This window comes from Tetrao urogallus (genome assembly GCF_951394365.1).
Source record: "Tetrao urogallus genome assembly, chromosome: 5".
In the NCBI taxonomy this organism is placed as follows: domain Eukaryota; kingdom Metazoa; phylum Chordata; class Aves; order Galliformes; family Phasianidae; genus Tetrao; species Tetrao urogallus.
In genome coordinates, this window is record NC_136818.1 from 17,194,345 (window position 1) to 17,217,116 (window position 22,772).

The following is a 22,772-nucleotide window of genomic DNA, read 5'->3' on the forward strand; positions in this document are numbered from 1 at the left end:
TTTGCCTACAAGACTTACCATTACCAGCAAAGTTTACATTTTTTAAATTCTCTCTCTTTTCCAGACTGTTAATAATTATTTTAAATAGCATAGAACACAATACAGATCCCCAGAGAACTTAACTGCAGCTCTATTCAGTGTGAAAATTAAGTATTCCTTAATATTGTTTTCTGTCTTTAACTAGTCATATTTTCATGTGTATTTCTCTCCTGTGATCTTATAGCAGCTTTCTTTCGAATCTTTCAGTGAGGGACCCTGTCAGATGCTTTTGGAAACCGAAGCTGCCTTCATCAGCAGAATCTCTTTTGATCAAATCACATTTTTTAAGGTATGGCCTACCACAAAAGCTCCTTCCTCACCTCCCCCTCCCCCCCCCATCCTCCTTTCCCCCTTTTGTTTTTTCCTTTTTAGTAATTCCATTGTTTAGAAGAGCATTTACAAGTTTGCATGCAAGGTCTGAAGATCTCTCCTGGAATAGAAGTGTCAGCTGACCACTTGCCAGTCCTCCACTACTTTTCAAGCCTCAAGCAAATTTGCTACAGATAACAATATTGTAAAAATCAGAAATAAATGCTGATAATAGATAAAAATTTTCCAGTACTATCTCATTTCTTCACTAACACATAAGCGTCAAGAAGAAGTTAAAGTCTACAGAATCATATTTTGAATCTCAGTCCCATGTCTATTAATATTTTGTTCATATGATGTTTGAGAATTTATTATGAACTGTGGAAGTGCCTTTCCCAGAAAGTTTTCTTCCTTATAAGAAAATGTGGTCTCAAAAGCCCAATACATCAACATTTCTGTTGCTAGCTTCTGTTTTTGTTCACGTATTTTTGAAAATAGAAATTGCTGTGCCTACAGAAAAGGACTTCTGGTGTAAACCCAGTGGGTAAACTGAAGTTCTCGATGAATTCCTCCGTAGACTGCAAAGAGGAAAATACGTTCTGCAAGTTCATGAGGAGCTGAACAGGTGTCAGGAGAAATGAGGACAGCCTCAGGAGCTGGGAGAGTGAGAACTCCCAAGGAACATGCAGAGGTGTATTTTTCAGCTCTTCTTTACAGCAGCTCTTTTCTCCCCTTTTCTAGGTAGCATTTTTCATTCTCCTTTTTCACTGTGGCGAAGGATGAAGGCAGAAAGGGAAGGTAGTTGTATGTTCCATGCTCTGAGGTCTCTTCTTATCTACCCATCACAGTGGTCACAGGATATTGATAAGTCTTGGCCATTCTTGCACCCCCCTTTGCTAGGGACAATAGATTTAGTCCCTGGGCAAGGTAGCTAGTATGAGCACTTCATTGCAACCTCGTCCTCCCTTTTCAGCTAGGATTTCCTCTGATGTTAAGGGACTAGGCCTGCTGCCAGCTTTCTGTAGTGAAAGGGATCTTTTCCATATGGTGAATTTAACAACTGCTGTGTGGGTTTTTTCACCTCCTACAAAGCATCCATGATGGTTGGCTTTAAGAAATTTAAGCTGCAGCAATAACAACTTCTGCAGTTTTCAGTGTGATTAGTGAACCTGAAAGCAGAGAATCCAGGTAGCTGCTCTGCACTGCTGGGCAGTTCCATGATAAGCAGTTGATGTACAAGGATCTTCTTTGGGGCATTTACACATGGCATTTGCAGTCCTCATTCAGGTCTACAGCACATGGTTGCTGCTGGCACAAGGTGAGGTCCACATGGGAACAGCCCCACCTGCTTATTTTCCTCTGAGTTTGTAGATACATCTTCCACAGTTAAGCTTGTCAAGGTGTCTGTGACTTTTCAAGCGGATACATGTATGCATCCACTGGAGTATAAAATATGGTTTCCCTGTGTGGAAAGCTATACCTATCTATACCAGCCCAAGAAAGAACAGGTACGTACGGAAAAAAGCCAGCTGATGATTTGACCTTCATTTTTTCCAAACATGACTGCTGAAAACACGGAGAAGGTTCTGCCTTTCACTTTCCCTCACTACAGAGATTACAAACGTTGTTCTGAATTCCAAATATAAATGTTAAAAAAATTAATACAGTACATAACCCGAACCCATCATAGTGACTGCTATGCCAAAATGTAAATAGTGTGTACAGCACACAACACCACACAGACCTCTAAACACTCACCAAAAGTAAAAGTCATAACAATGCCTGCAATAATATTCAAATTATCCCTAACATGCCTACTGAGAAAGACAGGCTATACCTGTTCTCACAGTAAAAATGTGATGCCTATGAATCCTCTATATATTAAAAAAAAAATTTCCAACCTATATCCCTTTTACATTTCAAAGAAGAATCATAGGAAAGATTTTTACAGATACATTGGTCAATTCCTCCCAGTAACCAGATTATAGAAGGTCTACTGTTAGTGCAGACAGAGAGGGTAAAAGTTTACAAATAATACAAATGTTTTTCATTGTACTAGTTGTCTTGTTTCATATCTGCATAGATAAGTATAATGTAATATAACATTACTAAGAACTTCAAGACATTTTTAATCATTTTTTAGACAATGCTGCAAATAAGTCAGTTATCAGCCTGGAATCCAATGATCTGCTCTTCTCACTCACACTCTGGCATGGCTATTCCTGACAGGTGTTCCTAGGACGTTCTGAACAAAATTGTTGAACAAAAATATATCTTTAACAGTTTCAGCCTTGAGAAGCTGCTCTCTGCTGACTAACTGTCAGAAGGACTGTCAGCAACATTCCGCGTGCAGCAGAACAAACATTAGGAGGACAAGATGTTTCAGATTAGTTTTGGGGTCCTAAAGTACTGACTGTTTCTGGCAGAAGAGGTTTCTCAATTCAACACGTCACGACACCAATATCTGAGTTACAGAATCAGTGTCACAGCTGACAATCTGGTATCCTATATAAATTCCTTAGAATCATACAGCAGCTCAAACTCATTCATGCTCAGAAAGGAGATCAAAAATTTACTTCTAGGACATCAGTATACAAATACAGCAATACTGAAAAATACTCAGTACGGCATCTTCCAAGATCCCAGTTCTTCATTTTTCAAATTTCTCAGATATTTTCTGGTTTGTGATGGACTTCTGTCAGCCCTGTGGTGAATGACATTTCCCAAGCAATCTATTTTTCTTCTTTAAATATCATTCCAAAGGCCTTTATCAGCAGTGCTGTAACCTCCCCTGCCTGCGCTCAGACACAAACAATCTATGTATTGAAATTTTTTAAATGAATTTGCTTACTTTTGGGTACCAATTATGGGTTTGGGAAGGTGCTGAAAGACTCTCTGGTAGTTGTGCCCACCACCATCACCACAATAATTGGTAGATAAGTGTTTCACTGCTTTCAGACATTTGTCTCCTCAAGTTTTTCTCCCCAGTGCAAATGCTGAAGAGGCTCCAGGGTGATATGAAGCCCTAAAATCTTTGACTAGCTACAAGGTATTGTAAATACACAGACCTGCTTATGGGAGTGGAAGAATAGACATCTGTGTAAGTAGCTGATTAACCAACTCAAACGAGCAGGCTTAGCTATGATAAGCAAAAGTTTTGGATGAGGGCCAGCTTGTAGGCTTTTTCTGAAGAAAAAAGTGCTACCGGCAATATACCCGATTCCTCTGCAATCACCAAAAATGATTCTCCAGACTTTCAATTCCACTGTGCATACAGCTCCTGGTTTTACTGGCACATATAGATTTATTGCCATGACAAGTATTCACAGTTCCCAGCCCAGATAACAACTACGTTGTAACTGATGTCAAATAAGTGAATATTAAATATCAGCAATAAGTTCTCTTGCAAGGTTCTGTAGTCCTTTTTCAGCCAGTTTCTACTGATTATTATAGCTTGCAGACTTGCATAAGTGATATTTTGCCCTTCATATTCTTTGTTCCTGATCATATCACAAGGTGAAGTCTACTTGCCCAAATTCATATTTCTTAAGTCTCCTGTTTCTTGAATATATGATAAAATACCATTTTGTCTAGGAGTACACCAATACAGTGTACAGTCAAGTAACTCCTCAATAAATAGAATATGAAAGCTAGACATATTACGACATCAGTGTTAGATCTCTTGTCCAGCTATCTAAAGCACTTCAAATATCACATGTCCAAGCAAACAAATCCTCAGGGAGCATCCACGCATCAAAAACTGTAGGGAAAAAATTACCCATTCTTGCCCTTTCCTAAATCCTATTCCTGAGCAGAATATCCCCCTGTTTAGTTTTGGTCAGCTGTCCCTGCTGTGTACCTCCAGGGTCATCTTGCCTGTTTGCTGTAGGGCAAAGGAAGAAAACAGGAAGGCCCTGACACTGAGCAAGCACTGCTCAGCATGAGTTGAAACACTTATGGGTTACCAACAGTGTTTTGGTCACAAATCTACAATACGGTGCCACACCGCCTGCCATGAAGAAAGGTAGTTCCATGCAAACCAGGCCTGGTACATCAACAAAAGAGGAACTCTTCACCAGGAAGGGAGAAAGAATGGGTCTGTTGTGGGCTATGTCTGCTTGAGTCTTTGGAAAATCTCTCATGGCCATTTCAAAAAACTCAAAGTAGACCTCAGGTGAAGTCTTCCTTGTGCTCGTTATGATGTTGAGGTAATATTTGTATTACACAGTGGCAGCTTTTATTGATCTTGCCCCAAGTAATCCCCCTACAGCAGGAAGGAGTGAGAACAGGCTACCTGACTACTTGAGGTTGCAGAAGACATTTATCTCAAACAAGTGCCAATTAGTATTCAATCAGAAAAGTTTGATTATCAGTATTTTTCCTTCACTTTTTTTCTTGAGCTTCAGATTAATATACCATGTGACAAATAACTTGCTACCTTTTGGGAGGGAGATGCAAAATTTACCAATAAGGGATCAGCTTTCCACTAATTCAGAAGGGATATTTTCCTATTATATTTAGGACTGTGAAGTTAGTAACATCACTGTTCTGAGTTTTCTCAGTGCCAAGTTCTCAGCCTCTAGCACTAAATTAAAAAAAAAAAAAAATCAATTTTAATCTGATTATTAATTTCAGAGAATGATAAATCCTATAGTGTCAGATACTCTATGTGGTTCTCAAAATAGAGAAAAATAGAAATATTTCATAGACGCATCAAAAAAATTCAGTTAACCATGTAAGGAAGATGCTTGGATACAACAAAGGCAGGCCAATATACATAAGTAAACACAATATCTGGGAAAGAAAAAGAGATGACAAACAGAAAAAGACCTATTTCTTTTCACTTTCACAGCTCTCTGACTGAAAGGATGCTTTCTGGGCATACAGGAGATCAGTGGACACTTTTTCATGCTACCTACTTTGAAAATTTAACTATAAACAATGATGAATAAAACCATATGTTTTAAGTGGTATCAAACAAGTTGCTAAAGTAATAGCTCAATGAGAGGACTGAAGTAACAGAAGGAAAACAATCCCATCTTTAACTGCAAATCTTAAACAGAGAAGCATCTAATGTATTATAAAGTATATACGTTTATTGGGCCTGTGCTGCGAGTAACACCTAATTACTTAGTTTCTGTTGTTATGGTTTTCTGGAAAAAGAAACAACAGTAATAGTGATATTGAATTAACTTTAGGGGGAAAAGAAAAAAAAAAAAAAGAAAAGTTGAAACAGCAAAGATTTTGATGATATTTCAAAAAGAAGCCTTCAAAATCCAGATCATTTTCCCTTCTTTCTCCACTGCTTTGACCGTTACAATATTTAATTAACACCCCAGTAGTATACAAGCAACTTTTTGCTGTGGGCAGCTTTTGCTCAGATCCACTCAAATTCAGGGTCAAAGAAGAGAATACTGGGAAAGGCTGCAGACAGAGGGGACTCAAGAAGGAATCAGGCCGCCTGCCAAAGGATAGCAGACAGCATGCTTGTACAATCGGGGCGCTAATTCCTGATCTATAGAGGCAAGAAGTCGCAGCTACCTGATATTTTCCATCGAGTTCTGCCAGGTGGCTCTCTTTTGCAAAATCCCTTGCAAATTTTACTTTAAATCCTAGGCCTTATTAGGGGAACTGAGTAGCTTCTTTTGCATTACAGATTGCTTCTTCCTAAAGGCACGTAATATGATGCAGTTGCAATACTGGCTCCCAATGAGGTAACTATTTTGCTTATATCTTTCTAACTTGTACAGAAAATTCGACTTTAAATTGCTTGCATTACAGAGCAGAAATGATTATGTAATAATTTTGATTCATCTTCAATATTTACTGTAGCAAGGTAAGTTTCTTTAGTTACTAGTGTCCTCATCTGCACTTAGCTTTTACCTGAGTTGGAAGTGTCATTCTCTGTTTGTTAATCAAGCTCACCCAGGCAGAAACTTCTTTTAGTTTTAATAAAATTAAAGAAACAAAAAAATAAAAAAATAAAAAAAAACCAACCCAAATTACATCAAGTTTAAAAAGCCTTTTTAGAGGAGAGAACAGGATTTAGAATAATAATAATAATAATAACTGCAAGCTCTAATTATTCAGAGTATTTCAAAATAAGCACCAAGAGATTTCTACTCGGCAAACAAAAATCTGTTTAAAGTTAGCAACAAATTTACCATTACAGTTATGGCAGTTCTTAGTTGAGTTCATTGGCACATTTTAACAATCTCCATGAGGAAAGGCAAGGTGCAGTGCTGGGTGTTGTGTTCCCTACCCACAATATCAGCCGCACGAAATCCACAGCAGCAGCCACAGCAAACGGGAACTTAATGCACAATAATCCACATCCAAAGGGAAGATCAAAAGATGTTCACCCCGGGAACTACAGAAGAGTGGAACTTCTTCACATCACACATGCAGAGATAGGTCTTCTAAAATTAGGATTTCCTTTTGAAATGGTTGCTAGCGCTTTCACTCACGGAAGAGAAGAATTTAGTCAAAAGCACAAAGTTCCATGAAAGAATTTTGGTGAAGACTGCAATAGGAGACCATTCCCACAGCAGTCTGCCTACCTGCAATATCTGGGACTTAGACAAAGGGTGTTAAAGTCAGAGAATTACAGCATTATCCTTTGGTTCACACTTTCACTATCACAAAGCCCAGCCATGGTAAATAAAGTGATGTGAACCTGAGCAAAGCAGCACACAGCCCACGTATAATGAAGTAGGACATACTATGCATGCAGCGTTTAACCTCTACTGTCAATAAAATGTGTTTAAGCACTCTTATTTCAACTTCAGGAAGAAGAGAAAAATCTGACTACTTATATGCCATGATGTACTCAGGAATGTTCTCTTATTTTGTTCGTAGCTGAACCACAGAGGTAATAATTTAAAGACAGAAGAGACCCAGGCTGTGGGATTTCAAGCTTTACCATTTGAGATGATGATTGAGGTGAATTTTACTTTCCACCTTGCTGTTCTTATTCAGTAGAACTGGATCTAGCTGGCATCACTGCTCACAACTTTCATTATTACCTTCTAGACAGATATTCCCCATAGCCAAGAAGGCTCTAAAAAACCTCTCTCCCTGTAGCAAAGTTAACTTCAAGTCAGTGTTGTTTCTTTCCTCCTAAAGCAGGCAATTACTTATCTTTCATATTTGGATTAACAATGAAAAGAATAAAGACTGCTTTCACAATCAAATTCAATTCACAATGAAAATGAATACTGTAGGTTTCATCTTTACATATGATCTTAAATACAAACTTATTCACAGAAGCGCTTGATAAGCATCCATACTGGGATCAGCTCTTTCATTATTACATACCTGAACATAAACATGAGCCTAACTGAAAGCAATTGTCCTCTGTTTGTGGAAAAAAGATTTCACAGCATTTGCTGTCATAGAAATTATTTGGATGAGCTTATTTGTTTTGTTTCGTTTGTTTTGTTTGTTTATTTTTTAATAACAATCATCAGTAGAGAAATTGGCATTCTAATTACTAAACATTAAATAGATGAGCTTTTACAGATCCACAAATGGGGGTTTTTAGATATACTTCATGATTGAGTGGTACTTACTTGTTTTGGAAAGTCACTCTTCAGTTCAGTAATACTTTTACACCAATATGCTGCTGTTTTCTCACTGATCAGTTCAATGTTTAGAAAAGAGCCTTGGCCTGGGCCATAGATGGGACCCGAAGTAACTCCACGCACAATCCTCGGAGAAACGTTGGTCACAATATCCTGGAAAACAGCGAGGCCTGATGAGAAGTCAGAGTCACAGGTCCGGTCCTCAGCAAACCCGTACATCAGACTTCACATACAAAGTGATACGATTAAAAGAGATCAAAATTACAAAATTGAAACAGAAGTGGTTCAAATTAAGATCAATGCTGCAATCTACAATATTTCTGAAGGTAAATATGAGGTTAGCAAACAATTTTGAAATATACAGTAAACACGCAAAATGTTGACTTGTTTAGTAGGCTTAATTAAGCTACAATGTCACCATATCTATATTTACAAAGGACTGTAAATTCGGATATTATTTAAACCTAAAGAGAAACATATATGGTAAAACATTCTTTTTGCCAATTTCCAATTAAAAAATAATTTTGACTAAAGGTCATTTATTTACAAATGTATTGGAATTATTTGTTTAAGTATCCCTCCTCACCATCTTGTCATTTTTAGTGAGATAACATGAACCTCCATTAGTATATAGCAATTAAGGTCAATTTACATATTTTAATTAAGAACCATCCCATATAAAACAATTAGGGTAATAGGCATACTAACTGGATTTCATAACATTTGGACGTTTTTCCAACTAGATAGACAGGAAACCTTAATTAGCATTAATTAGCACTGATCTGCATATGTTTGATAAGGCATACCCTTGCCACAAAAGATTATTTATTCCTAAATCTGCCAAATGCTACAGTTACAGAGGATAAAGGGACTTTTCTTCACACTGTATGTAAATTTGGGATAATCTTCATTTGTTTATAAAGTTGAATTACTTATTATACAGTAAATATGCATTAATATTTTACAGTGATAGTTAATTACATGTCCATTTACATATGTAGAAATCATTCAAAGTAATCTCCCTAGTTCATCTAATTTTACGGCCTAATAAAAAATCTGAAACCTGGGCATCACAATAATTCCTAATTTTCCTATTAAAACATTTTCCCTTAATCACAAAAGCTTCACCTCTCTCTCAACAGTTAAGATATATTTTCAGGAAAAAAAAATCTGGAACGTTTTTGGAGTTGATGCAAACCCAAAACAAACTGCAAAGTACACTCCTCTCATTCCCAAAACAGTTTACACAAATTGCAGCTTATGCAGAAGAACCATTTATATCAGTTTGCAGAGGAAATTGCTATTTGACTCCATCCCAGAAAGCTATTCCTACATATAGGCCAGCGCTATCGCACCATCCAGCATGGCAAAACAAGTGAAGCTGATAAACCAGACTCCTGCGAGCACAGCACATGCTAATTTCCAGCAAGTGGATGTTACTCTGACCGTGCTTCAAGTTGCCTGGAGCTTTATTCTCCCTTTCTTCTCACTCTGGATGAGTCAGAAGCTTTGCAATCAAGGAAGCACTAAGTCCATGCCACCAACCCATCCTCTGGGTAAGTGGATGGGACACGATTCCCACCCTGTGGCAGACTTGTGGCTGTGTGTGCCAGGCAATGCTTGGAGCCCTCTATGGAAGTATGGTTGTTATCTTAACATATGCATGTTTTGTTCTCCTTCCACTCTCTCATTTCAGTAAAGGTAAGAATTCAAAGTTTGACATATTACAGCTTTGAAAAAAATGCTTGTGGGACAGTCACAAAGCCTCATTCTGCTTCCATACAAAAACACTCTGAAGTTCCTGCATCTGCCTTGGGTTTCCAGGCAATCTCTTCTAAGAACAGAGACCCTTGTTGAGACCTTGCAACTGTTGTTGAATCCCTATGGCTTCAACTTGCTTCTTCCTGCAGTCATTGCCAACATCTGAGGACCAATTTATCTCTGCATGACTCCATGAAGCTGAATCAGGTAATGCACAGACTTTGCAAACTGTCTCAAAAGCAGCCACCCTTCACATTAATGACCACAAGAGATGCGCAGAGACACATGAAACAGTAAACACACACGCTTTTTTTTGCCTAGATTTCCTTACTCTCTTGAATTTTCTTTCAGATTCTGTGAGATCCCCTTTGGTGCTCAGAGCCCTTTCCCTGCTGTCCCCTGCCAGCTCACAGCTGCTTTTTCAATCAGCAGCTCCCACTGCCTCCGCACCGCCTCAGTCTCACAGGACCCCTCTGCTGTGCCCTGCACCACTTTGTTATCTTTCCTGACCAAGCTGCTTCTGCTTCCAAAAATCCTTCTTTGCTTTGAAATCCAAACATTACCACCTGGCTCTTTTGTCTTGGTTCCTCCCGAGAGGAATGGGCTGTCCTTTTTCAAGATCCCATTACTCATTTGCCTCTCCTAGCTCAGAGTGAGCAGGATGGAGAGAGTTTGTAATGACTGACACGCTGGCACATCTCCTGGCTCTTGTTAGCACATGACAGCCCCAGACACAAGGAGACTCACAGTTCAAGGAAACAAAATGGAATTTATAACTTATGTGATGATTCAAGGAATCTGTCTATGTACATACAGAATGAAATCACACAAGCGACAGAAAATTGCCTCTTTGAGATAAGTGTGAAATACCCATACAAAACTTGCCTTACAGTTGTCTTCAGTCTCCTGCCACAGCTATGAGAGCTAAGCAGGAAGATAATCAGGCGAGGCATCTAACTAAGTTTGTTTTGCTAAGGCCATGTTAGACGGACACTCCTGGTGGTGGGCCAATTGGTAGGGTTTGTCCCCAAAACAGCGGGCAAGGAAGCTGCAGTAACCACTGTGCTCCAGCTCACCAGAATTGGAACATGGAGTCTTTGGTTGTTCTGTTTGAATTCTGATTTTCTCTGTTTGTAGAAATGGGGTGAACAAATGCTGGTGCTCATCATTGCTCTTCTGAAACTTCAGGAAAAAAAGCAGAATTTTTCCCCAGTTATGCACACAACCCTTTCACTCTTGATACGTGAATAGAAGCTACCACAGAACTGACGCAAGAAACTTGAGAGAAAACACTCTGGCATATGAACCTACAAACTTTTTTGACTTTAAGAAGAGCAGGCTGCTAAAGAGATGACCCCACTGATAAATTGGTCTGGACACAGGTTAACAGTATATGTCTGCATATAGAAATAGCAGAATGTTCTCAAACTCCAAAATGAAGCAAATATTTCTTACCTACCTATGAGAACAGAAGCAATAAACAATCGATTGGAAACATGGCACAAAGCTTTCATGTACCATGAAGTCTGAGGATAAAAAACTTCTAATGAAGTGCTACTGTGAGAGGACAAATCTTATCTCTGACCACACAAAAATATGAAGCTGCAGGAAAAAAAAAAAGACTAAAAAATTAATTGGTATTGGCAAAAGTAAACAGAACAGTCCATAGAAAATTCATTCATTTCTTGGGGAAATGTTGCAAATTAATGTAGATTTCAGGATTAGGAAAATTCCACACTAGACACTAACAAAAGAAATTACTGTTGGAAAGTTAATGCAAACCAGGAGGAAACAGAGAGAACAAATGGAATCAAGGGCCAAACTGTGACTCATGAATATTTCAGTTACTGATTTTTTTCTTTTGCTTCAGAAGTTCTTTCTCTTCCCCAGTAGAGCACACTAACAACTGTACCAAATCCTCAAATATTTCTAGCTCAGGAGATCAGCAAAGCCATTATGTCAACCAGATCAAAGTGCCAATATCCTTCTGATTCAGAGTCCCCTTTTCTGCCTGAGAACAATTCTCCTATTCTGATGACTTTAGATTGTGTTAACTTGCATTATACATATATTTTTGTTCCTGTTGGTTAATTAAAACACTAATAATAATCTGAGGCATTTGTCTTAATAATCCTTGAATTCTACAATTGGATCCTTGAATTACAAACTACTTCAGTCTTAATCGGTAAGTTTTGAGACAGGATCTTTTAGATAAACCCCAAACACATCTATTTTCTGTAAGCTACATTTAAATGAAAGTGGAAATCAAGATAGAAGCCTGCATCTTACTATTCCCTCTAAAACTTGTTCTTTTTCACATTTTGTACATATTTATAGTTGATGATTGCCACAGATTTTTGTATTGTCAAGACATAACCACGCTGTTTAAGCATGAACAGACCTTTATGTTTGGCCAGCAGTGACATTCTGAGTTTTAAGGGATACAATGGGATGCCAGCATAGCGTTAGATCAAGCGATACACACATTTATTGTGTGTTTCTGCTAAAGTGATCAGTAGAGAAATAATTCACATTGTGAATATTAACATTGGCATCCGTAGGCGTGAAAGTTAATGACCCGTAGAAATGAATCAAGCCATTCACTCCTCTCTCAGAGTTATTGTTTTGGGGGAATAAAAAAACAGCTCTTCATTAGCAGGGTTCACACTTTTTTTCCACAATCATCTCTGATAGGAATTAAAAATAAAAGGGTTTGGAGAAAAATGTTGCTTGAAGAGATGAGTTACCGTGAAATATAAAATAAACACAGTCTCCCAAAAGGTATATCATAGCCTCATACCAACACAATTAACGTAGGTATATTAGGCAAATATAAGAACCACAAGCGTAAAGCTATATTGTTTTTCATATCAAAGCTCTAATATGTTTCTATTAATTTGCAGATCTTGAAGCATTCTTTTGCATCCATTTTTTCCCAAAATATTGTAGCTACTTGTATTTTAACAAATACTCGATATAATAATAAAGTAGCTTTAGAGAGCACATGTATTTGTGACATGGAAAGAAAACTAGAAATGGTACCTTAAATTGATACATTAACCAGTTGTGCAAATATTCAGTCCTGAAGTACGCATGGTCAGCAGTACAAAGATCTGCAGTATAATTAAGGTTCCTGGTAAGATTTAGGGATGTTATAAATGCATTGAAAGACACCATACCAAGTGTTAACTTTTTTTTTCACCCTGGAAGGCTTCTGAGACACAGAAGATTTTGCCTCACAGTGTTGGCCTTCAAAGTCACTGAAAGTCACAAAATAGTTCAAGTATTTTTCAACTTTAACTTATTAAAGCAGATAGGATTTAGTGACCTTTACCAATTTCTTTTCATTAATATGAGAAAAAAGATTTAATACAATGACTAGATTACTACTTTTTACAAAGTTAATTTGACCTTTCTTTCTTCCAGTGAGCAAGGACATTATGCTTGCCAAATGAAGTATCTGTCTGTACAGTCCTGGGGCTGCAACTCACTTAATGTCAATATCAGCCAGGATGCAGCCACACTGTCCTCATCATGATCTAAATAAATACCTTGTTAAGAAAATTGCAGTTGAGTATCTTAATAAAGCATACTTCAGGTTAGTAGACAGTAAGCTGGGTTATGAATAAAAGCCCATTTGTAAATTTCTGCTTTGTTATATTCAACACACAACCTTCACTGTTCAAACAACAAAACACATTATATGAAAAATGCAGGTATTTAAGCAAATTCGAGTGGACTCCTTTTCCCCATATAATCACAGAACTATTGAAAGAGCTGCACAGATTTCAAAACACAGTACAAGTGAAACACTTTTAAAGTTCATTTGCTAAATGCTCTTATCAGTCCCTCAATATCAAGTTTTAGTTTTCTCTATAGTTTGCACTAATTACAGTAGAACTCAATGTACAATTTCACAAATGTAAAAATAAGGAGGAGATGGAGAGATGCCCTTTTCTGCCTAATATCACAGTCGTTACAGCATTCTGGAAATCTGGCTCACTACTGTTTGAACACCCTCACAGATATGAATGGCATCACATACTTATGTCCTCATAATTCCCTGCCAACTCTCATTCGAGGTCTTGTGATGATCTGCCTCTTCTGTGACTCAGCTGTCTAGCCAGACTGTGTCTAGTATCACCCCTTCTGGAGTTTTAACCATCTACAAAAAGGCAAGTGAAACCTGAAGCAACAATACTACTTCACACAGCACTGTTCCTATACATCCTCTATGAGTTGTTTGCTTTATCTCCCACATCGGAGCTGTGAGGCATGTGATATTTCCATAGGGTTGCTTTTCTGAGGCTCAGGTTAGGGACTTGCTCTCTTGAATTTCTCCATAGCATTCTTTCAGCTGAGCTTGTCTGCTCGTTTTAGCAGAAAGCTCAATCCACTGCAAGCACCTTCACAAACAAATTCCATCCATTCTATCAGGTACAACCATTCAGATTAATGGAGCTCATTAACTTCAACACAGACCTTACCTGATTCTGCTGGATTTTTATGATGTATTGCCAGACTGGTTCACAGAGCAGGGCAGGTAGATTCACTTATGACTACTTCCCAAGGAAGTTAGGCATGGCAGATGGCACCTCGCCATGCACAAACCATCGTGCTGTTTCGTTCTCCAGGTTATGTTGCACACACAGTGCTACCTGTTGATTTTCTAATGTTTGTATGAATTATTTTAGTTTGGACACGGAATTAGACAGAGATTATGTTATCCAAACAAGTAAAAAACCTCAGCAAAGTCGCTTCCGCACTCTCTCCTCCTCTTCCCCTCAGAGAACATATAAAAAACAAACAAAACAGAAACTACCTTAACAGAAAAACTTATCTCAGAACATCCCACCTTGCAGAAACTTCTCTAATCTTTCCACTGCCATCTATAAGCAATTTAGTGCTATACAAATGCCTCCTTTTTTTTTTCATCACATTTGTGAGTGAAGTCTAAACTTAGCCTGCTCTTTCCTCTTCACTGCTTTGCTTCTCTTCATGATAGAATGATGTAAAATAATTTTACATCATTTTTACAAAATTTTTTAAGTTCTTCAGTGAAAACAAGAACTGTATTAAAATCTATTATTTCCTCAGCCTTCCACGATTGTTCACATTGGTGATTTAAAGCATGAGAGTGCTGATCTCTCCACTAATATAGAAAAAGATCTTGAAAAAGAGACATGCTTTAATTTAGCAATTACACTTCTTCATATTTTACTTATAAGATCAATATGCTACAGAGGGAAAAGAATACTTCAATATATTACTATTTGCCTTTTGATGGATGTTTGTCATGTGCTTGCAACATAGGGTTAATCTGATTTGCCATTTGTTGTTGCTGGCTTTTTTTCCCTAACAATGAAAGCATGCAAATATCAAAAGTCTGAAGTAGAAACAATGCTTCTAAATTTTCCTTAATATTACACTCTATTTCTATACTGAATAATCAGTTATGCAAATAATGAACAGAAAAAAAAAAAAAAAAAAAAAAAGAGCATTACTTCATCATAAATGTTTTTAAAACATTAAACTATGCCATTTGTGTTTATTAAACCAATTTAACATTAGAGCTCCAGCAACTAAGCTAGCTTTAGAAATCAATAAGTTAGCAAAGAAGACTGGAGCCCCATAAGGGAAAAAGTAATGCATCAGGATTTTGCAACAGAACTGCTGAAGCACTTACACTGTGTGAAAGACAAATGACAGCTGCTTAGAGGTTTCGTTACCATGCATTTGACATTTTTTATACTGTCTCATTAGTGCTTTAAGATATAAATGTAAGAATTCATGAGAAACTTCACAATTTACAGATGTCTAACTTAATTTCAACCTAAGCTTTTGCCTGCTCAGCACACCACCTTTCTTAGCAATGCATTTCAGACAGCACGCCATCACTACTGATAACTTATGATTAAGAAAGCAAAAATCCAACCTCTTTGGATAATCTAAACAGACCAGAGTATAAGGGAAGAGTTTACTCTTAGAACAATCTCAGGCCAATGCCATCCCCATTCTAAGTTAAGTAAGAATCATCTGCTGCCCTGTCTTAAAACAGCAGCAGTCTCCCAGTGCTTCTTTAATTCATACATGACAGTTTGGCTGGACTTCTTAATTTTATAGCCCAGAGTCCCAAAAAGTGATAAATCAGGTTAAAGTACAAAACAAAACAATTTAAATTATGATGAAAAGTTTTTTAAAAAAGAAAACAAAAAACAAAACCCAACAGCCACACAAAACCTAAAGCAAACAAACCAAACATGGAACAGTAACTTGAGCATTTATGCCAAAGGTACTCCAGCTGAGTTATTTTACATGAAATGTTGTTTTGAATCTTCCTATACAATTGCATTTTCTCGGGTAGTTGTACAAAAAAAAACCTTTTTATAATGCATATTTGTTTCACTTTAAAATTAGTATTTAACTAATATTTAAAATAAAGTTTAATACATTTCTTATTTTTGACATATTTGTTCTTCTTTTTAGACAAGAGAATGCAGAAACATTTGTACTGTAACTACAAAAGATCATTTTTAAACTGTATTACATCCTACAGTACTTTGCCTTGAAAAACAATGTCTAGATATAGCATTCAATAGAATACAAAAAAAGCAATCTTTATCACAAGGTTAAAATTAGTCTTTGAACAAAAGATGCTTTCAAAGCAAACCCAAATTCTCATCAGCTTTATAGCAGTTTCTCTGGGAGAGACAGAGAAACGAGGGAGGAAGAGAAGAGAAAGAAAAAAAAAAACGTGAAGGACATCTGAAAAAATTTCTTGCTAATGTGTGCACACACTTTATCAGTTTCCTGATAAAGGTATAAGTGGTAGGACATGATTAAATTTCTGCTGTCAAACTGCACTGTGGTCACAACTTTAGCTGTGGAAAAGATCTGCAGCTCAGGAGTGAGAGTTCTATCTGTATTCACTTTCTTTTGAAACTGTTTCTTTTCGGTGTCTAAATGAGCTCATATCTTTGACTAATGATAAAAATTACTCTAAAACCCAATTTTTTCCTTGGTGCAAGTGTTGGGTATTTTTTTGAAGGCTTTTGTTTTACTTTAGTTAAGCAGTTCTTCCACAGCATAGAATTTTATTCTGCGCTGTGCTCTGCAATTCCATGAAATACAGTCACTGACAAGAAGTCAGCAGCAGATGGTCAATGCTGCTTTTGTAATTGAAGAACAAAACTCAAGAAAGCAAAAAAGTATCACATTTGGAACTATTTGAAGTAACCACAGGAATATGTCTGCAATATGGAATATTGTATTATAAGGATTGTACTGGGATCTACTAAGAAACAAGATATTTGAGAAATCATTCGTTCAGACTCTGTGAGAATTGAACCTACTCATAAGCAACTCACAAATCCCATTCAAAATCAGCTGGGAAATCTGGAGGCTGGACCACCAAATATTTCTGGAAAAGAAAATTTACTATATAAATTTATATATAAATTTACTATACCTAATCAATGTTGTGTGGCCAGTCCTGCATTTCAGCATAGATCTCATTTAGAATTAATGAGAAAAGAGCTCAATGTTATAGAAGCAATTGTTAGCTGCCTTCATAGCCGAGTAACCAAGTCAAATGGGTGGAACTCAGGAGAGCTGGCAAAGTTAGCTTAAGGCAGAGCTATTATTTTAGCACCCATGCTGGCATTTGCTGACCAGGAACATGCTAAAATGTTGATCTGAAGCGGCCACACAGCTGTAACTTTCCTGTTTGCTCACTTTGTCCCAACCAATCAGAGACATGAATGCAAAGGTTGAGTTTTGCTGATGTAAAGTGTTTTTGCCACTTGCTGCCTGCCCGAGGTCTTTTCTGGAGACCATATTCTCTACCCCACATTGTTTAACTTGACGTCACCGTTCACTTACAATTACCTTCCCTCAGAAAACTTCTCTGACTCTTTCAGACTTGCGAGATGACATTCTTACGTTACCGTAATCATTATTTAATAATTCCCCCAGAGCTTAAAAAAGAAAAAATAAATCCACGAAATGCCTTCTTTTTTTGGCGCCGCCAAGTAACCAGAGTTTAAATTTTATCTAACTCAATTGTTTGCGAACCATTCTCATTAACATCGATGTCATCCAGATGGCAACAGTAGAAGTATAAGCCTGTGCAAATCCATTTCCAACAGCGAGATTCTTGAGACTATCTACAATAAAACAAAATGCTATATAACAGCAGCACAGATAATCCCTGAAATACTAGGATAGCATAACTTGAAACTATGTAAAAACTCAGTTTACTGTCCTGCAAGTTATATATTTGCTGCCAACAGGCTATTATTTGTATAGCTTGCATGAAATACCTAACAAGCTTTATCTGTATCTGTAACTCACTTTTGTTCTTTAAAATAATGATGAAGTATTTCTGGAAAATAACCCAGAGAAAATGCTTAAAAGCGATCAAATGGATTCTAATATTCAACTAGAAGCAAAGCAAAGCATTGCAATACTAATTTGAAGGGAAATTAATGGAGTAAAATGGGAACACAAGTATCTGCATAGACTTTATCTTTTGATCTGTATCCTTCCATGAAAACGATGAAGCTTCCAAGGCCCTGTGAGCAAATTTTGAAATTTAATGCATATTAATTAAAATATGTAGTAGTTTATGACGCTTATGATGCTTAACTTTAGGAATTCTAGACAAATACTAATGGCCCATGAAATGGGGAGGAAAAGGCAGTCTGAAAAATCTAAGAAACAAGACATCTAATGCTTCACAAGGAGATCTATCAGAATTAAAAATAAAATAGAGAGAATCTCAGGTAACCTCATAATTCTAACAACATTTTTGAAAGAAACAGCAAACAATGAGAAAATGCAGGTGACTATCTAAGAGAATATACTACAAGGATTAACAAAGCTGCTGTCAACAACTCTGGACACCTATATCAAGCTCACTTATTACCTAATAAAATATTAACATGTCCTGATCCAATCTATGGTAAAATTTTAATTACTGTTTTCTCATAGGGAAACCATATAATCAATGTATTCATAGCTATTCCTAGGGGCTGTTTTGTAAAGCTCCATTACTAAATTGTGAGCCAGCACTAAAATATTTTCCTCCAGATTGCTTTAAGTAAATCAAGACTATTATATTCTCCTAGGAGGAGGGGAGAAAAAATAATTTCCTTTCAAGGTAGAAAAATATGATTTCTTTACTAAACAAGAAGAAAAATGTTTTATGTACAATCCTATTTAAAGAGGAGTTAAAATTCTTGCACAAAGAATCAACATTGGGGAGCTACAGAATACTAAAGTTATATGAAATTTATGCTTAATACAAAATATTTTTATTCCTGGATTAAGTAATTAAGAGAAAAATCACATGATTCCCTTAAATTATCTGCTGAGGATGAATTACAAATATGAAGGTATGTCTTGAACATACATGAAGCACTCTCTTTTTCCACTAAGAACGCTTAAATACTATAAGAATTGAGTCATATCTGGCTGTATTTAGGGGTTAGAAATTCAAGGAAATTATATCAGTTCTGTTTGGAACATTATTTAAGTAACTATTATAATTATCAAAGTATCCACTCCTCAGATGGCACTAAACAATTTCAAGTTATATATAAGTACACAGGGGTGGTGGAAGGCTTTCTGCATCTAGGGGAATAATGTATTTTACATTCCAAAGAAAATCTATCCATAGAGCTTCTACTTTGGTAACACAAGCCCCTTAAATGTAAACTTTTTTTTATAACGTAGTCCTTTCATCTGTGCATATGTTCTGTTGAAGCCAACAGATCTTTTGCCTGAGAAGAGGATTGCAAGACTGAGCCATTTACTGCTCTCAGAGCCTCATTAGATGTGGATTTGGACACTTAACATAATTGTGGGGAAAAAGAAATTGTGAAAGTATTAACCAGCACTTCAATACCTTGTATGAGATTCAAAGAAAAAACTAATTCAGAACTAGTTTTAGATAGGATCTGTCAAATAGATTGTGATTTTTGCTAGAATGCTCAGCTACTTTGAAATTCATGAAATAGAACTAGTATTCTTAGTCCTCTCTATGTGCTGGCTATGAAAACGGAGGGGATACATAAGACTACGTAAACTGTTAGAATTTGTTTTTATAGACATAAATGCAGCTGAAAGAGTATCAGAATAGTTTTAAACTAAATAAATGAAACTGACAAGTTGTTTTTTCTAAATTCCTTTACTAATCAACTTGCCAGAATTCTCAACTCTTTTGCTCTGAATTGAACTATCAATCTGAGTTAGTTACATTTTTTTGAGTGACTAACAGGCTTTTTCTGACCCTCTGAATGATGTTTTGATTTGTGAGGATGCAGAATAGCTCCTGTCAGAAAGCTGGGAGTGAACTCATGGCACCACATATACAGTCCTGGAGAGGCTTTGGGAATGCAGGGGCCAGGTGGGCTGTATTCCAAAGGGCAGAGCCAGCATGAAACTTGCTTTTTCCCTATCTTGATTATTGATAATTGTATTCATGACAAATAAGTGTCATATGGAATACCTTCCCATCCTTTTTTTCCTATCACAGAGATATGGGGTTTAAAGCACAGGTCAATACAAAACCTCACTGAGGAACAGGAACACTTGCTACTGATACATACTGGATCAGACAAGCATTCTCATTCCTCCTTTCCAATGAAACAAAGTTTGCATAAGGACCAACAAGAGCTCCATATTACATAGATTTATAATTCAGCGCTATAAAAAAAATCATTGATATTTGCTTCTCAGACCAAATTTGTATTTGTATTCCCACGTACATAGATTAAAATACACAGTACAGCCAGCAATCACATATCTTAACAAGCAAAACAACAAAGTATATAGGCAGGCATGGACCGCATGCTTCTGTTTTTGAAGGCAGTAGGAAGTTTATTTTTACATCTTCACTTAGAAACTTTCCCCTAGATGATGTATTGGCTTGTGAAGCCAGTACAGAGCAGGCCAGCACAGGCTTCTTTGCACACAGTGATGCAGCAGAAGCTTTATTCCTTGTGATATTTGAACAGTATTTTGTAAACTGCAATGCAAAATACTCAAGTGCACTACCACAAGAATGTCAACAAATGTTTCAGAAAACTCTTAAACAACAGCCAGAAACTAGAGTTACTGTGGGTGGTAAGCCAACTGGGCATTATATAAGCTCTTAATGACACACATCTTTTCAAGACGTGCCTTCATATATTTGAATTTTATTTAAACATGCATGTACTATATATACATATTTGAAAAATATTTTTCATAATTTTCAGTTTGTGTAATTTGTACTCCAATGAAACATCCCTTTACTTTGCTGTTCCTTCATCAAAGCATGCATATGTAAATACAAATGCTGCTTGTATTGCTGTTCTTTAAACACAGAAGCCGTTTTGTTCTGTAGTAACGCAATGCATTTGGTTTGTGAAAATACATGCATAAACTTTTTATTTACAGGAAATGTATTCCATACCATGAACTCACCTAATTTTAATTATGCATCATTACTTACGTATATAGATGACAGTTTCCCCCCAACTAAATTGTGAATACTAGCACTTTGAAAGAAGTTGTTTTTTTTTTTTTTAAGTGAAGATAAGTTACAGCATTAAAAATAAATGAGCTATTTTTGTCAGTTGATTGGACACTGAGTACACATAATAAATCACCAAGAGAATAGTCTCCTAGTCTGTGTGCTAACCCTGAGCTGCAATTTTTCTATTGCCTGCAATTCAGAAGACAATAAGATGTTTTACCCAATCAGCTGATCAGCTGAAGGAACTCAAAAGACTGAAATGGCTTAGAAATACACAGGCTTTTAGATATCAAATTACCTCTGGAACACTCTGCCCAGAAGTAACTCTAACAAAACCCATTTGAAATACAGCTTCAATATTCAAAAAAATCAATAATTTAAACCACAGGTTGAACATTTTTACTGCTTTCACTGCAGACTGCTGGTTTTTTTTTTTTTTTAAATGAAAATGCTAATGGCACCAAAGGGAAAGCTTCAGCCAGAAGAAATACATGTGTGTAGGCATGGATTGGCTAGGAATGCTGGTTTGCCCTCCCTCCTCTCAGTTATGTTCACATAAGATCTCTTAAAACCAAAAACTCTCATTTCTATCACTTTGAAAAAAATATGTTTTACTTCCCTGCATTTAATTCTTCTGTCCATGAAAGTTTAGCTATGTCAAGATGCCCCACAGTAAACATTCATACTGAATACAAATGCTACAGCCTCAATCATGCCATTAAATCACATTGTTTTGCAACTGTCACTAGTGTCGTGATTTTCAATACCGGAATTGTAAGCTCTTGTGCAGAGACAGCAAAGCAGGAATGTGTGTGATGCTGTGTTCCAACATCTACATCACAAGTGGGAAGCAATACAATGCATCCTGAAAAAAATCAAGTACGGATGGTCTGCTGCCTGTAATAAAAGCAGCAGAGTCTCTGGCACTATTTTTTCTTTAAGTTTTGTTAAAGAAAGAATGTAAGAGGATAAGAAAAATAAAAAACAATAACATTTACCCAAGACAGTGCTTATGTATCTCTATGTAGGTAGCTCCAAACATACAGTAAGAACAATTTTTGTTGCAGCAGCAAAGCATTACTTTTATTGATTAAGAGGTACACAAGAAATTGCGAGATGGATGGTCTATGGTTTATAGTTTCAATGCTTTATTCTCACATATGTACTCATTCTCTCCTTAAATACTTTTTCAGTGTTCTCCAATCAGAGGGCTATAATGAAAAAGAAAATCTAAAACATATTATGAGGTAAAGGTGCTCAAGCAAAGAAAACTATGTATTTGGATATATATGGCTTTATTGTAAAGACTAAGTTGGCACTTCCAGATTAAAATTTCTGTTTGTAGAAAAAAAAATGATAATATATATCCCTTATGAATTTTCTGACTGATAAATTTGTTCAATTTTTGTCCAAGATAGATGCAGATTTTTGCCTGGAATAAGAAATAACAACAGTATAACCATTACAAAAATGTGACACTCAAAAATGTGTACTCCAGAACTTCAGAGATGGACTCCAATATTCTGCTGTTCCCTGAAGGCACAAAATTTCTCTGGATG

General features: G+C 36.6%; 1 protein-coding gene across 1 annotated transcript in view; it reads right to left on the minus strand.

Moving 5' to 3' along the window:
* DPYD (dihydropyrimidine dehydrogenase) overlaps positions 1–22,772 on the minus strand; it is a gene marked incomplete at both ends in the record, with an annotated part of 315,748 nt that overhangs the window by 118,816 nt on the left and 174,160 nt on the right. The window contains one exon of the mRNA XM_079535506.1: positions 7,920–8,084. Within this exon, the coding sequence (XP_079391632.1) occupies positions 7,920–8,084 (165 nt within the window). The remainder of the gene's footprint in view (positions 1–7,919; positions 8,085–22,772) is intronic.